This window comes from Notamacropus eugenii, chromosome 1 (genome assembly GCF_028372415.1).
Source record: "Notamacropus eugenii isolate mMacEug1 chromosome 1, mMacEug1.pri_v2, whole genome shotgun sequence".
In the NCBI taxonomy this organism is placed as follows: domain Eukaryota; kingdom Metazoa; phylum Chordata; class Mammalia; order Diprotodontia; family Macropodidae; genus Notamacropus; species Notamacropus eugenii.
The window spans coordinates 657,949,530-657,966,956 of NC_092872.1; the positions used below are offsets into that span (position 1 = coordinate 657,949,530).

General features: G+C 35.5%; 1 protein-coding gene across 21 annotated transcripts in view; it reads left to right on the forward strand.

Moving 5' to 3' along the window:
• Positions 1-17,427, forward strand: part of NRXN1 (neurexin 1) — a 1,424,087-nt gene that overhangs the window by 1,233,253 nt on the left and 173,407 nt on the right. For all 21 annotated transcript variants that reach the window (XM_072635587.1, XM_072635590.1, XM_072635593.1 and 18 more), the window contains 2 exons: positions 3,647-3,736; positions 5,113-5,432. In XM_072635587.1, coding sequence (XP_072491688.1) covers positions 3,647-3,736; positions 5,113-5,432 — 410 coding nt within the window. The remainder of the gene's footprint in view (positions 1-3,646; positions 3,737-5,112; positions 5,433-17,427) is intronic.

A 17,427-nucleotide genomic window follows, 5' to 3' on the forward strand; every position in this document is an offset into this window, starting at 1 on the left:
ATCTAGTTTTAATTCTATGACTCTCTTGAGAAAATACAGAAACTTGTATTTTTATTTTCAGAGTAAAACTGTTCTATACAATTAATACCCACTGAAGTGGTGAATATTTCTGACTTCTAGTGCTTCTGAGCACCCAGTTGTTTTGTCAACTTATTCTGAAACAGGAAGTGGCATAGTGCCTGAATGACCAGGGTTTGAGGACTGACTATGTCATTTCATAAAATTTTGTAACCTTGGGCAACTTATAAACCCTTTCCATCTCTTTACCTATAGTATTCAGGAAGCTGAATTGGATCATCTCTAGTGTCCCTTTAAGTTCTAACTACCATTGATTGTCCCCTGAACTCAAGCTAGTTGTAAAGAGTTCTGTGTTGTAGTACAGAGACCTGAATTCTACTTTCTGTCACTAACTAGTTTTGTGACTTTGGGCAAACCATTCAATTGCTCTCTGAAAAATGAGGAATTTGGACTAGTTGATCTCTATGATCTTTTCCAACTCCAAATCCTATGATCTGTTTATTAGGACTAATTAATTTTACAGCTTCTATCTGTTCTAATTTGCCTACTCTTTCTTTACCCAGGTCCATTTTCTCTCTTCCTTGTTTTGTTCTCCCACTCACTCTTGTTCCTGTTACAAAGGGTTCATGTGATTGTGTTAGCTGAGAGTTGCATTAAGGTTTTCAATCAGCAGCCATTGAAAAAAATCTCATAGTACCATTCATTAATTTCTTTATGAATTTCATTCAGTAAGTGGAATAAATGAGAGAGGATGTGTAATTTTTGGCTCTTCCTTTTTCAAAATTGTGTAAACAGAAGATATAGAAATGTCTTATTGGATAATCCTTGAATATAAAACCAAGAAAGGTATTTTGATCCCTTTTTGACATTTCCCAGTGATTAAGTTTATACTTATTTTGAGGCCCAGGGCAGAGTAAGGATCAAAGGAATAGAGGCTGTCTGCTTCCCCTGGGGTGACTGTAGGATTGGGTCAAGGAATTTGGAAAGGAAGAATAAAATTTCAAACTAGAAATGTAAGAGACCATTTTAGGACAGATTGTAGGATTCCGTATACTCTTCCTTCAAGGTATATAACTTAACACTCCTGACCTGTGCCCTCCTTCCAAGATGTTTCTCAGAGGAGTTACAAAGCATAAGTACTCAAGTGCCAAGGACCTGAAAAGCTGGTTATTCTTTCCAGCAACAGTCAACAATAACAACCAAACTACCCTCTACAAAACTACATGAGACCAGTCCAATCCAGTTCAATCTAATAAGGCTTTAATAAGTGCATTCTATCTGTAATATACTATAGTAGGCACTAGGGATACAAAAGGCTCCCTCCAAGTCTCCTCCCTGACTTTTTTCTCATTGCCCTGATTTTACATTTGTATGCCACAGGGGTGTGAGGATCAACTGAGATAAAATTTGAAAGCACTTAGCATAGTGCCTGGCACATAGTAAGCTTTATATAAATGCTAGCTATTACTATTCATTACAATTTCTTTTTCATATTAATTCCCTTTTGATCCATGATTAACAACAAATTATCTAATGGTTGCATTTGTGTATATTTATACATCTAATTCTTCTTTACACCAGCCATATGACTTCTACTTAGGAAAGTATGTAGAGAATTCCTATTCAGATTTAGGATATCTCCACCCTCCTAGCAACTGTTTTATATTAAATATTCAAGAATGAACTTACATGGTGCAACAAAAACTATCTAAATTAAAAAAAAAGTCCCAATTGATGGAGGAAAATCTAGAATAAAAAGTAGTATCAAAAGTCACCTATGATCACAAAACTGGAAAAAGTGAAACTAATACATTGTCCACTGGTGTCTATGATGCTTCATTAGGACAGAGGTGACACCAGATTTCTTGAAGGCTATGTCAGGGAAGTATAGATGCCAGGTTCAACTAACCTAGAAGAGCATTATACTACATGGGCATGGTTGAACATGCCTTGTCATGGTCAAGGACCAGCCTATCTAAGTTTGGAGAGGTTCATCATCAAGTTGGGATAAAGGTGATTTTTTTTAATCATGACACCTCTCAAAAAATAAGTTACTAAATTACAGAGAGGTTGCAGTCCCTGTTGGTGGAGGGAATACCCATCCTGATGTCTTGGATCCTTGAAGTATATAAACTGATATAAAATTATACAATTGGAAAAGTAGTCCATTTTGGTTACGTCAAGAGTATTGACAGTTTAAGATTGTGTCTTCCACTTTGAAAGAGAGTCAAATAGAGAAGCTCACATGGAACTTTATGCTTCCTAAAAAAAGACCCTCTTTATTCATTTTAATCCTTTGTCATAATATGGTAAAGGGGGTTTCATGGTGAGCTCAGTGTCAATAAACAGCAAAAAATTTCATCTTGGAAAAATTTTTTTGACATGCATCTTATGCTGCCTCCTAAGACTGCAAATAGCCTGTATATATTTTTGTTATTGTTTTATTAAATGAAACTACCACTTTCTCCAGAAAGGTGGGTAGTAATTATCTTCTACAATCTCATCTACCACTCAGGTACCAACTGAGGTATTCCCTAAGATGGAAGACCACAGCACCATATTACTTAAGTTCTGTGGAAGAACATAGTACTATGCTCCTTTACTGTCAAACACTGTAACTTTAGTCTGTATTTTAAAGTGTTTTCTAGATCAAAATAAATTTCAGATTACAAGCAGTGTTTGATGCCATTTTAAAAGCGAACACTGCGGATTTTTTTCCGTAAGAAGGCATGTCCTCCAAGCAACCTGTCTATAAACTGAGGGCAGGATAGATCTATTACTGCTTGGTGCTGGTGGTTCGCTTTTTCTCCTTAAGCTGTCTGATATACTTAAGAAAAAGCTACCAAATAACATGGTTTGATTGTATGAAATATGAACAACAAAATCTTCTTTCAAGTGGGATATGCCTTAACAGGTTGTTATCTGGATACGCTTAAAGGACATTCAAATGAAGTCACTTTTGTCAAAGCCTTCTCCCTTAATAACACATCTTGTTGATACAGAATGTATTATCTGTGATCTTGTGATGTACAAGTGATTGATTACCCAATTTGTTTGTATCTCACTAGAAATGTTTGGACTCTGTGGTTTCCTTATATGAGGTGAATAAGAATTTCTATTTTCTGAATAGGAAATAAAGTATGTCAGGCTTATTTTAGATGGCTGGAGTGTGCCTAGATGGTATTAAGGTTTTGTTTTCTTTAAATGATTAATCTGGATTAAGAAGTTGGATGTATTTTGAAAAATTAAACCTGTTTCACCTGAACATGTTTAACTAGTTAATAAGAAATATCAAAACAGACAAAACCCTGAGGTCAATGGTCATTTTTTGTAAAGCCATTATATGCTGTTTAAATTTGTTGTTTGGGTCTGTCTATAACATAAGTTTAATAACCTAGCTCAAATGCAGATTTCTAATTTTCAATTAACATAGGAATAATTTTGTTTGCTAAAATAAAATAAATGAATGAATGAAAGTCTGAAACATGAAATGTTCTAGGTAGAACTTTTTAAAATTCCAAATTTCAAAAAATCATGTGGCAACTGTATAGCTCAAGCTTTAAGTATTAACTTTTAACCTTTGACCTTACAGATTTTAACCAATGAAATGTCTCTTTAAACTTTAAAGGAAACAATGATAACGAGCGCCTGGCGATTGCTAGACAGCGAATTCCATATCGACTTGGTCGAGTAGTTGATGAATGGCTACTCGACAAAGGTAAAAAACATTGATTAAAACTTCAAATAAAAAATAATTTGAACATAACCCAGTAGTACTTCATTGTAACACTAATAAACAGAAAAAATAAATTTTCAGTAAAACTAAATTAAAAACAAATTTAAAACAGTAAAATGTAGATAGTAATATTTGCATACCTTGTATAATAATTTCTATACATTTTAGAAGTACCAGCTGTATAATAATCTTACCCTGTTAACTTAAGGTTAAAGGGACTGTTAAATATAATCCACTAACTCAATCTATGAAGGTACTGATAGCAAACATTAACCCAAAATGATAAATCATTCATAGATTATATTACATGTTCCAACATCTAAATTATTAACTAAAATATATGTAGTTCTGATATCTTCATTACGGTCCTGAAAAACTCTTTGTTTAAACTGTAGGTATCTTAAATAGTGGGCAATATGTATTGCCGGTCAAAACAAAGTCCCTTTAACGTTTGCAACTTTCTAAGAGGATTTGGGAACAAACCCTAATTAAAACTGGACTTAAAGTTGTGTGCATGCTTTTTATTAGCAGAAACCAGTCTGCTAAAGTGGATATTCAATTTGATAATAATGGTACTGTTTCTGAAGATTTCTGTTGAATGAAATGTGTCATAATTTCTCCATTGGTATGTGTATCATTCCTGAAGCCGCTTTTACATCTAAAACTTTTCTTTTTCTTTTGTTTTAATTGATAGACTTGCTGAAAGCCAATCAGATCTATTTATTTATACATTTCAAATCCTTGCCTTGGATGTGATCAGTGTGAACCATGCATTTCTTTTCAGTGTGAATGCCGGAGAAATAGAATGATTCAAATGAGCCAAAGAAACATTACATTCTAAAAGTAAACTCTCATTTACCTTACTTCTATATGGCCATTACCTGAATTACGAGACCTTGAAATCTTAAATTAAAAAAAAAAAATAAACTTTATATTCTTTAGTTGAAGGTTAGTATCTGTCAGTGGTGATTTCAGTGTGGCAAATCCTTGAAATGTTAAAAATCCTGCCAAAGATTTTGCACTTTTGAATTTGACAACCAAGACTCAAAAGTGAAATAGCAAGACCTCAGGAAAAAAAGGGGGAAAGGGTCTACTAAAAATAAATTTGGTATAGACATCTTTGATTGGTCTTTTAGCAAAAGTAACCCATTGAGAGTTAATTAAGCAATTATAAGTATTTACCAATATTATGCATTTCATGGACACCTCATTAAAAAGCAATGAATTATGAGTCAAATGCCTATCTTATAGTTTATTGCTGTCATTATTCACCCCATGAAAGATCTGTTTTGTCATCCTGTTTAGAATATAGAGTTCACAATCAACATTTTTGCATGTATGTAATGTTATTTTTACAGGGCGTCAGCTCACAATCTTCAATAGCCAAGCAACCATTATAATTGGCGGGAAAGAGCAGGGCCACCCCTTCCAGGGCCAGCTGTCTGGTCTTTACTACAATGGCTTGAAAGTTCTGAATATGGCAGCCGAAAATGATGCCAACATCGCCATAGTGGGAAATGTGAGACTGGTTGGTGAAGTGCCTTCCTCTATGACAACCGAGTCAACAGCCACAGCCATGCAGTCTGAGATGTCCACATCCATTATGGAAACCACCACCACCCTGGCTACCAGCACAGCCAGAAGAGGAAAGCCCCCTACAAAAGAACCCATTAGCCAGGTGAGTGTGCCTCCTTTTATGTGTTTCAGCCTCATTTTTTACCCAAATTGGTTTTATAGGATTTGGGGATTTTGTTTTGTTTTTTCGACAGACTAAGTTGTTTCAGACTTCAAGCATCAAAGTTCCATTTGCGCCTTGATTATTTTGTTGTATCTAGTTTGATTCAGGCACCTTTGCTTATGGATTAAACGATCCATAGTTGTGTGACAGGGAGTTAGGTGACAGCTCCAAAGTGTGACCTTAAGCATACAAGAATAATTTGAGTTTTTAAGATCTGAAAGATTTTCTGTAAATGACACACAAGTGCTTATTATTCTGATGAAGTTTTTTTTTTTAAAGGGTGAGTTTGTTAAATATTTTAAATATCTGATAGGGAAATATTTACTCAAAATATGTTTTGTCAAGTATGGGGAGGAGAGAGCTTCCAAATCAGTTTTATTGTTTTTTTTAAGATTTAGATGTGGCCTCTCATATTTTGAGCTAGGTTCAGATAGCTCTTAATGTAAAAAGTTAACATTATCCTTTTCCTACATATTTAGACTAAACCTGACAGTTGTAAAATTGGAGAGCAAGGATATTGTATGGGAGATACCGAAAAGGGGGGAGGGATGAGTAAGGCATTTAGCAAGATTTGTGGCTAATTATTTATTTTTGGTCATATTATTTTATGGGTAAACTTTTTATAAAAGGAAAGTAAATGCTAAATCTGTGTGGGTTGGACGTATCTATTTAGTAGATGAGATTTTGTTATAATAATAGCTTCTCTCCCTCTGGAAGCATTCCTGACCTCAGAAGAGATTCTCTCACCCAACCCAGGCCCTTTCAACATTTTCCTTCCATTTCAATTGTTTGCTTTAGCTCAAATGAGATTGGTTAATTTAATAATCATGGCATTTAATGCTAATGTACCTAAATTGGTGGCTACACAGAACCACCCATGTGTACCCCCTCTGATCACTTATGAAACAAAATAAGGATAATAATGAATAAAGTATCCATTTGAAGTATGTTCTTTCTTTAGATAAAAGCAGTTGTTTAGACACTTCAGTCATGTCTGACTCTTCATGACCTCATTTGAGACTTTCTTGGCAAAGATACTGGAGTGTTTGCTATTTCCTTCTCCAGATCATTTTACAGATGAGGAAACTGAGGCAAACAGGGTGATGTGACTTGCCCAGAGTCAAACAAAACTAGCACAATTTGAATTCAGGTCTTCTTGATTCTAGGCCCCTTGCTCTCTATCCACTGCCCCACCAACTGCCCATAGAAGCAGTATAATATAATAAATAGAGTTTGCCTCAGTGTCAAGAAGAATGAAATTAAAGACCCACACTGACCTTACTGTCTGTGTGACCCTCAATTAATTTCCCAATGCTTTAGGCAACTCACTGAAACAATAAATTGCAAACTAGCTACTGATCTGCATTTGATAAGAGTTTCCTCCCAAAAAATTTCCTTTGCTAATGAAATCTCAGATCTGGAAAAGGTGGGGAAGAGACATAAAACCTTTGCTTAAACAAACTATAAAACCTGGCGTTGGCTGAGATTCTCATCTAAAATCTTACCTGCAAGGAGCTCTTTTCCCACTCCTCCATGTTAGTGCCTTCCCTCTGAAATTACTCCCAGTTATCCTGTATCTTGTTTGTACATAGCTGTTTGCATATTATTTCCACCACTGAGATTGAGAATTCCTCCAAGCAGAGATTGTCTTTTGCCTTTCTTTGGATAGTTAGTGCTCTGCACAGTACCTGGGACTTAATAAAGTGCTTAATAAATGCTACTTGATTTAACTGGAGAGCAGGAGAGCCACTGACCCAAGATTGCTTTCCTAGAAGGGCTAATCAGATTTGACTTTCTCTGAGGTTCATTTTCAGCACAGAAAGGAAGTTAGGAAGTAAAGGGAGGCTAATGTGAATGAAAAGGAGAAATTAGATGAAAGTAAGAAAAAAGGAAGAAAGAGTTCAGAGAAGTAAGTGGAGTTGGGTGAATTAACAAAGGGGAGGTTTATTTTTTTTGTATTCGTTTGAGTTGCATAGTGATTTTTCTTGAGTAAATTTTTAGAATATACCAATACAGCAATGTTAGCAGATGTCTTGAAATAATAGAAGATAAGAAAGGAGAAAAGACAAAAAAGGAGAAGGTGATAAAAAAATTCCTATTCCTATATTGGGAGCTAGGTGACACGGTGGATAGAATATTGGGCTGGTAATCAGGAAGGCTCCTTCATGACTTCACGTTCAACCTCAGACGCTTACTAGCTGTGTAACCCTGGGCAAGTCAGTTATCCTTGTTTGTTTCAGTTTCCTCCTCTGCAAAGTGAGCTGGAGAAGGAAATGGCAAACCATTCCAGTAGCTTTCCCAAGAAAACCCCAAATGGGGTTACAAAGTGTTGGAAACGACTGAAATGACTCAACAATTCCAACTTGCATTAGGTGGCCTTATTTTTGTTAGCTTTCTTCTATCATTACTTTTGAATATGGCTAGCCTTACCAGAATGTTAATGCTTGAACATTGAGTGTTTCATTGGCAAAGCACATTTTTTAAAAAAGATCTCATCCATTTAGTTTGTGATTTCATCCATATTTTTACGTTTGCAGAGTTGATGATAATATTAAAATATCAAATATTCAAGCTGAGTAAAATCGAGGCTTGTGACTTTGGCCAGGCATGCAGACTATTTCGTCCAATTAAGGTTGTAACTTACTTGGAAGTACTTCACAGTAGAGTTTGTTTTTGAGGTTCTGTTAGTGTCAAACAAATCTCTTGGGCAAATTTCACACAGAGTGAAACCTAAAGAAGTTGGTTAACCTTTTTCTTCATACAAAATGATTCAGAAGATGGCAATCCTACAAGAAGTGTGTAAAATTAGAATCATTACTTAAAACCAAAAGGTGAAATGCACAGATATTCTTCTGCATAATCCTGAGATGTAATACAATCCAACAAATGTTGACAAAACACCTACTATATCCAAGGCACAGTGGTACTGAGGATAGAATTATAGGGAAAAACAAAGCCACCTACTATTCTCGATGAGTTTGCTATTGCTACAGAATATAGCAGTATATAGATTAATGAGGTAATTTGAGAAAAGGAATTAAGAGCACAGGAAAAAAGCTTTGAGTAGGAGGTGATAACTGAACTAAACCTCAAAGGAAGTTAAAGATGCTAAGAAATGTAGATGAGAAATTTGGGTGTTCCAGGCATGGAAAATAAACCATCCAAAAACATGGAGTCAGGAGATAGAATATGGAATTTAGGAAACAAAAGGTCAATTTTATTAGAACATAAAGTATATGAAAGAGAGTAATATGACAGAAGCCTGGGAAGATAGGATGAAACCAGACTATGGAGAGCTTCAAATGATCAGTTGAACCATATCTATCTTATCCCAAAGCAATAGGGAGAAGTCAATATTCAGAAAGATCCTTTAGGAAGATTATTTTTTGGCACCTCTGTAGAGGACAATTTGGAAAAGGGAAAAGATGAAAGTGAGGAAATCAATTAGGAAACTTTTGCAATAATTCAGGAGAGAGGTAGTAAAGGTTTGAACTAGGGGGGTGATCATGCGAGTGAAGAAAACAGACAAATGTTGAGGTATGTCATGGAGAAAAAATTGACAATATTTGTCAATTTATTTGGTTTGGAGGATGGGAGAAAGGGCTAAAGCCAAGAAAGACTGAAAGATTATATACCTAGGAGATGTTCATCTAAGATGAATTTTTTTTTTTAAAAAACTAGTGTTCGGGAGACTGAGAACACAAATTTAAGAATCATTTACCTGGATACAGTCTGTGTATTTGTCCTTCGTTTTCGAAGAAGACCATGTCATCAGAGTAATGATGACATGACTTGCACTTGATTTTGTTTTGAGTGAGGGAAAGCTGAGGAGGCCCTTCTTGGGCCATCTGGATCCAGTGACCAGATATTCATCAGGATGACTGGAGACAGCCCAGGATGCACTAGGAGACCTTGCCCTATTCAGATACTCACTTAGAGTGAGGTAATGCCCATTCAGTGAATAGGCCTTTTTAAGAAGTAATCAGGGAATGGCCCCTTTAATGAGCAAAAGAAAAAAAAAAAGTAAATCCAGCTGGGAGAGAAAGAGCAACAGTTACTATTTGATAATCACTCTGAAGGCAGGAGTGTCCCAAAAATAGCCATCAAGTGGAGTTTGGGCAGGGACCTATTGTTGTGCAATGTATGGGCTTCAAAGGGTTCTGGGTTTAAGGTTTTAGCAAAAGAGCATTAGTGGGGTCACCTAGCAAGAAAATTAGAAAAGTGAAAAGAGTGGTAGGCAAAGCTTTGGGGGAAGACCAGCGATAGACGGTAAGAGGTAGATGGGAACCTGAAAAGTTCTGACCGTTGAAATTCCTTACTAACTCCAATATCCAAAAGAGGAAGATGAAAGTCTATACCTTTCTATGGTATTTTTTAAAAAAAAGATAAATAACAAATGCCACAATGTTATGATTTCTAAGAAAATGTAGACCACTGTTTGCTATTAAAACCTGTACCCTACCATGTAGAAGAAAAAAGTTCTATCTCTTATAAAATTAATTCAGAAGAGAAAACAGTCAACTGAATATTAATTGCTAATGAAAGGAGTCCATTTTATTATAAGCTAGCATATGTTTAAAGACAAAGCAGTTTATAGAAGTAAATGATCTAATCAATTAGTGATTACTTGGTCCATTTGTGGGAATATTGAATTAAATGAAGGATTAGTAGATTCATTAAAAAAAAAGATATTGAAAATCTCAAAAAAATTTCAAAGAAATAACAAAAAACAATTCAAATAAGTATATTCTTTCTTCGGATATGTAATTGCTTTAAAATGGTTTGTAATAATTGAATTATATAGTGGGTGGGTGGGGGAAATTGGATTTGGACTCAAAGGACCTGGGTTTGCTTCTCAGATTTTCTAATTATGGATGGAGTGTTAAGAAAGTTGGGTTTGTTTTTTTTTTTTTTTTTATCTCTTTAGGCCTTAGTTTCTTTCTTTCCTTTGAGGTTTTATTAATGCTTTTATACTTTTTACTTCACAATCATTCCCCCATCCCAGGCTTCCTTAAGTAATAAAGGAAAATAATCAAACAAAACCAGGCAATACAGCAATCAGATCTATTTGCATTAGCCACCCCCCAGATCTCATAGTCTGCCTCCTCTCTACCAAGAAAAGAAAACTGCTTTCTTGTATCACCAAGACCCCTGAAATCGAAAGATTAATCATTACATAGATCAGGCTTCTGATTCAATTTACTCATCACACATTTATTAAATGATTGCTATGTACAAGACATTGTGCTGGATGTTGGTTACAAAAAGACAAAAAAGAGAGAATTCCTGTCCTCAAGGTGCTTGTTTTTTCTCCCCCCACAGGCAGTTATAAAATGCCTAGAGTGAGGAAGACATAAGTTCAAATCCAGCCTCAGACACTTACTAGTTTTGTGACCCTGGACAAGTCACTTGATTTCTATTTGCCTCAGTTTCATTCTTTTCCTCCTTTCCTTCCTTCTTTCAGTCCTTTCTTCCTTCATTCATTCCCTTATCAAATTCCCTGAATTCAGTTATTGATGTGGGTAACTCCCAAATAGAACTATCATTCCCTTATTTCTGTCTTGAACACCAGTCCCATGTTATCAGATTCCTTCTTTTCCTCCCTGCTTCCCTCTCTCCTTCCTTCCCTCCTTTTTCCCTTCTTTTCTTTCTTCTTTCCTTTTTTCTTCCTTCTCTCCACAAGTAAACTAAGCATTTTTAGAAATGGACATTTTTAGAAGTGGAAAAGAAAGTCTTAAAAGCACGTGGGACACCCTGTGCAAAATCATGGAAACATTAAATGAAGTGCCATGTAAAGAACAGAAAGAATTCCAATTTGACCAAATCCTAGAATTCATAAATGGGAGAAATTGGTAATAAAGTTGGAAGTGTAGGCTGGAACCAGGCTGTGAAGAGCTTTATGTGACAAATGGGTTTGTATTGATCTTAGAAATAAGAGGGAGCCATTGCATTTTATGAAGCAGGCAAGTGAAATAGCTAGACCTGTGCCTTAGGAATATAACACTGGAAGCTGTGTAGAAGCTGAAAGCAGACTTAAACCAGGAAGAATATTTAGGAAGCAATTGAAGTAATTTAAGTAAGAGGTAATGAGGGCCCTACTTAGGGTAGCAGACATGTGAGTAGAGAAAAGGGGATAGATGCAAGAGATAATTTGGTGGTAGAAAAAAGATTGGCAACTGATTAGATATGGGGAGTGAGGGAGAATGAATAGTCAAGGATGACTACAAGGTTGACAGTTTTTGCAATAAATGCCTGTACAAGTAAGTTTAATGGCTAACAAGCTCATTTGACTAGAAAGGTGAGTGTATAAAGGGAAACAATATGAAATAAGACTGCAAAGATATTTGGGAGTCAGTATGGAGTCCTTTAAAAGCTGGGTTGATACGTGCATACATACATACATACACATATCTGTATAAATGTGTATACGTATGGATATATACACATATGTATATAAATATATATTAATCTAAGAAGCAATAGATAGCCTTTGAATAGGGAAATAGCATAAGGAGACAAATTGGGAGTCTTAAATAAGGAGATAAAAGCTAGAACTATGTTAGAGAATGCCTGAGTAATGATAAAGGGATAGATATAATGTGTATGTTACATAGTTAAATCTGACCAGATTTAGGAAATGATTACATATTGGGGGTTAAGAGACTAGAAAAAGTGTTTGATGAGAAGAGTGGAGGAGTCAGTAGAAATGAGTTATTTTGGAGGAGAGAGAGGAAGAGAGAGAAGATGGGAAGGATATTGTAAGTTCACTTTTTGTCATCTTGCCTTGGAGATGTCTGGGGCATATCTAGGCAAAAATATACACTAGGCATTTGGTAATATAGGACTGGTGTTCAAGAAACAAATGAGGAAATGATAGATATTTTTAGGAGTTTCCCACAGGGAGAGATAATTGAACCCAAGGGATTTGATAAAATCACCATGGGAGAAAAGGTGGAGAGAGAAGCAAAAATGGCCCAAGAGTCTTGCGAGACGTACTATTTGGGAGAGAGAGATGGATGATATTCAAGTAGAGGAGACTGAGAAGGAGCATTTGACAGGTAGAAAGAGAACCCAGGAGAAGTCATTATCCATATTTTTTGACTAATTATCTATTGAGTAATGACTCTTCATAATTATATTTTATTAAATCTCTATACAGGTCAGATATCAGAACTTTATCAGAATTATTTCATATAAAGATTTTCCTCCAATTTCTCTTACTCTAATTACACTGAACTTGTTGGTGCAAAGGTTTTTTTAAATTTTATATAACCAACATTACTTGTTCTGTTTTCTAGTCTTTTTTTAGTCATGAATTTTCTCCAAAAGTTTAAAAATATATGACCTTTTATATTAAGATCTCTTCATCTATTTAGGGCTATTTTGTCATCAGGTATAAGGTGCTGATCTAACTCTATTTTCTACAAAACTATTTTTCAGTTTTTCCAAAAAGGTCCAATTTTTGTTAAGTAGGGATTTCTTCTCCTAGTAATTTGCATTCTTGTATTGATTGAATCCCTTTCAAATAGTTTCTGGTAACTCCTGGTTAACAATATATTTTGAAATCTGATCATAACCCCTTCATACCTACAATTCTCATTCTTTCCCTTGACATTTTTCACTGTGTATCTCTCCAAATGATTTTTTAATGCAGTTATAAGCCTCAGGTTTTACACTTATAAAATAAAAGGGTTGAAGTATATGATCTCTGAAGATAATTTCAGCTCTAATTCTATGTTCCCCTAATTCTTTTATGGTGATTTGCCTGTGACTTGTGAAAATAGGAGCTAAATGTCCATAAAAAAAGGAAACAATTGGTAAAGAAGTTGTTTATTAGAGGCAGAATGCATTAGTTGTGTCTCCTAATTGATTAAATATATATGATTTAAAATTTTGTATTTAATAAAACTTTTGAGTGAATTGGACAATTAAGTATGAGCTGGAGATTAGATGGAGTATTAACGAGCGCATACTCAGTCATGACCTACTACTTCTCAAGGTTGGTTTAAAAGAATGCTTATTGTAGCTGTATTTGCCATCTGTTAAGAACAGCCTCCCAAGTGATGCACAAGGAATGGCCTTTTATTTTTCAAAAGACATGCTGGGTTGTTTTCTCAATCAAAATGTACTTTCCTCCGTGATAACACTGAGCCACTTAAACTGCAACAGAAATGTAGCTTGGGGTGATTGTATGTTTTAGGACAATGGAAACAGATTTTTGGTCAAGCAGAATTAAATTGGATTCATTCTAGATTGATGAGATGAAGTTTGTTCAGTCATCCTGCAAGGCATGCAGTAGGGGAGGGATGTAGTTATGTTTACACTGAAAAAGAAAATATGAAAGCATACGCATTGAAATATCCTCCCTACCAGACCATCTCAGCCTCCATTTAAAGCTAAGCATGTGTGTGCATGTATGTGCATAGATACACACACATACACATATATACACACAGATATACACATATGTGTGTATACATGCATACATAAATATATACTACCCATCTCTAAAGGAAGAGAAATATCTATAGTATATTATTAATTATTTACAGAAAGAAGAATTAAGAAGTGGGAAAGGCTTCTTATGGAAGGAAGGATTTCAGTTGGAATTTACAGAAAGTGAGGAAAGTCAGTAGTCACAGCAAAGGAGGGATAGGATTCTAGGCATCTAGGGAAGCCAGAGAAAACGCCCAGAGCCTAGAGATGGAGTGTCGCATCTGAGGAGCAGACAGCAGCACAGTGTTGCTAGATCTAATAAGACATGTCAGGGAGGAAGGTGTAAGACTGAAAAAGCAGGAGGGGCTAGGTTAATAATAAAACAAAAATAATAATGATTCTGTTTCCTTGTAGTCTTCCTTCTTCGCATGTTTATCTCCAGTTTTTAACTCCTTTTCAAAAGATCGCTTTATAGCCATGAATTTGCGTGAATATGAACGTGAGAGACAATGCAGTGCAACCCATAAAGAGTTGTTTTCAAAATCAGGAAGACCTAGAATTCTACTTTTGATGTGCTCTGATGGACCTAGGCACGTCACTTCTATCCTTGTTACTTTAGCCAGATCATTGAATTTCTGCCTCAGCTGTAGAATGAGGATACTAGAGAAGATGTATTCTAAAGGCAGGAACATTTCTGACATTCTGTTACCACTTCCTTGTATTATGACTTTCAACAGTTCTTTGATAAGCAACAACCAGATTTTGTCCTTGACATTTGCAGCATACTTGGCTGTCTCTTCTAGGAACTCATTCTTCAGGATGGCAGTAAATTGTAGTCATGGCTACACATTCAGGCAAGCCTTTTGTTTACAAATGACTTGGTGTCCTTCTCTAATTATCCGCATCTATAGACATTCTTTCTGTCTTGTACACGCCCTGAGGAAAAAAGGGGAAGACTCTTGTTTTTGATTCCTTGAGAGGTGAAAATGAGAGTATGAAGGGAAGATTTTTTTAATAGGACTTTTAAAGTCTGTGTCATTGATTAGAAAGGCTGGGTGGGATCTTCCTTAGGTTTCAGGAAGAACTTCTAGCACTCATCATCTATCTTAACCAAGAATTCTGTTAATAATGTAATTAACTATTCACTGAAGTTGTGACTTCAAGTCACTTGGCCTCTCTAAGCCTCAGTTTCCTGATCTGGAAAATGAAGGGCTTATATATTAAATGGACTGTAATGTCCTTTTTACCTCCAGATTTGTGGTCCTGAGTTGAAAAGATGAGACATCATGAGGGAAAGAAGGAAGGAAGGAAGGAAGGAAGGAAGGAAGGAAGGAAGGAAGGAAGGAAGGAAGGAAGGAAGGAAGGAAGGAAGGAAGAGAGGGAGGAAAAAGCATTAAGCATTTACCATGTTTATATCAGTGCTAAGCAGTAAGGACACAAATAAATTATTTGACAAGGGAGAGATAAAATTTTAAGCTTGAGGATCCTACCAAAATTATTAGATTTTTTTCCTTTGTGGAATGTTCTGACAGGCTATCCAATTAATAAGCATGTAAGAAATTTGTGTTTGAAGGTATCTGTTGTTGCTGCTGCTTTTGATATCAGAGGTCCTGAAACTGTTATAAGCAATCAATATTATTTACTCAGAAAATGGGTCCTCAAAATACAAAACATACTTTTTTTTTATTTGTAAAAAGCTAATACAAATTTGATGGGCCACATTAGCCAAAATAAGTTTATTATATGGAAAAATATAACTACTGTGCATCTTTAAAATACTATCAACATTTATAATTAATTCTGTTTCCCCCATTCACAAGATATCATAGGCTGTAGAGGTGGAAGGGTCTTTATAAAGATAACCTAGTACTGCATTCTGTGGAATGTATTGTAAATAATGTACAATGAAAAACTAGATTTCAGTGCTTTTTTTTTTTAAAAAGGTACTTTGATGTTGATACTTATGTGAAAAAATAAACAATTGCCTAAAGCTAGATATAGCTTAAGAGAAATAATGACATTTCATTGTGCTTTTAAATATAGACAAGCAAGTACTACTTTGGAGAAAATATTTTGTTCTATTTGGCAAACAAAAGTTTGGTTGAACAGGATGTAAAAAGTTAAGATTTAAAGCTGGAAGGGACCTTAGAGTTCATCTGTCAAACTCCCTCATTTTATAGTCAAGAAAACTGAGTTCCCAAAACATAAATTGCACATAGAGCATAGAGGCTTAGGTTTAAGCCTAGGTTCACTTACTCCAGATATAGCATACTTTTTCTTAATGAGGCCAGTTTTTTGTTTTTTTTTTTTACTAAATCCTTCACTGCCTATGAAGGAGTGACAACTTGAAAAACTGTTATGTTCACCCCCTTTGGGACACTCCTAACCCTGTTTTTTAAATGTCATACAGTCTGGGTTCATCCTTGGCAAATTATGTGTTGACAAAGTTTGTTCCAAAGCCCCCAGCTTCACCTTCTGTTCCCTTTGTCCCTCTTCTCCCTGTGTCAGAAGTAAAACTGGAGTGTGTAGTAATGTGGTGCTCCAGAATACAAGCTAGAGTCTATGGATACTCTCCAGTTCAGCACACAACTCATGTGACAGCAACCAAAATGACAGTAAGCATTTCCTTCTATTTGGGCATCCTGCATATATATATATATATTCCAGACTGTGCAATGGACAGCAAAATGTATCTTGACTCAGCGCCTACTATGTATAAAAAGCATTGCTAGGTATACTAGATATGACATAAATATGTTAGGACATAATATTTTCCCTTAAGAAGTGAATAATCTAGTTGGGATGTTACGGAGAGAAGTCTGAATATAAATGCCTTAAGAGAGATGTGGTTTTTTACACATGTATATGTATACATATATGCCCATGCATATATATATGTATATGTATGTGCATGTAATATAATATTGTATACTTGTATATGTATGTACACTTACATATACTTATATATGTACATATGCATATTGTGTATTTGTATGTTACGGACACTCTGGAGGTTAACAGCCCAAAGACGAAGTAGCATCCAGTTCTAACAGACCAAGGACAGTTTCACAGGGAAGATGAGCACTCACCTTTTTAAAACACACAAAGACAGAAACTGAGCCACCTATTCTAGCATCTTAGACCTAGAGATAGAAGGGACTTCCCTGTCTGTCTAATATAACCCCCTTATTTTTCAGATGACAAAACTGAGACACCGATTAAGTGACTTACCCAAAGTCACCCAGATATTTAGCACCTGAGCTGTTGCAATGTTTCCAGAAGTTCTTCCTCGTTCAAGATTATTAATTGATAGTTAGACATCACCCTGTGATATCATTGGTCCTCTTTGAAAATGGTGAATAGCAACAATTGATAGCTAGATAAAGCATTTATTAAACCTTTACTGTATGCCACTCAAGATGCTAAACTATAGAGATAAATACAAGCAAGGAAGACAACACCCATCCTCAAGAAGCATACATTCTCACGGGAGAAGACA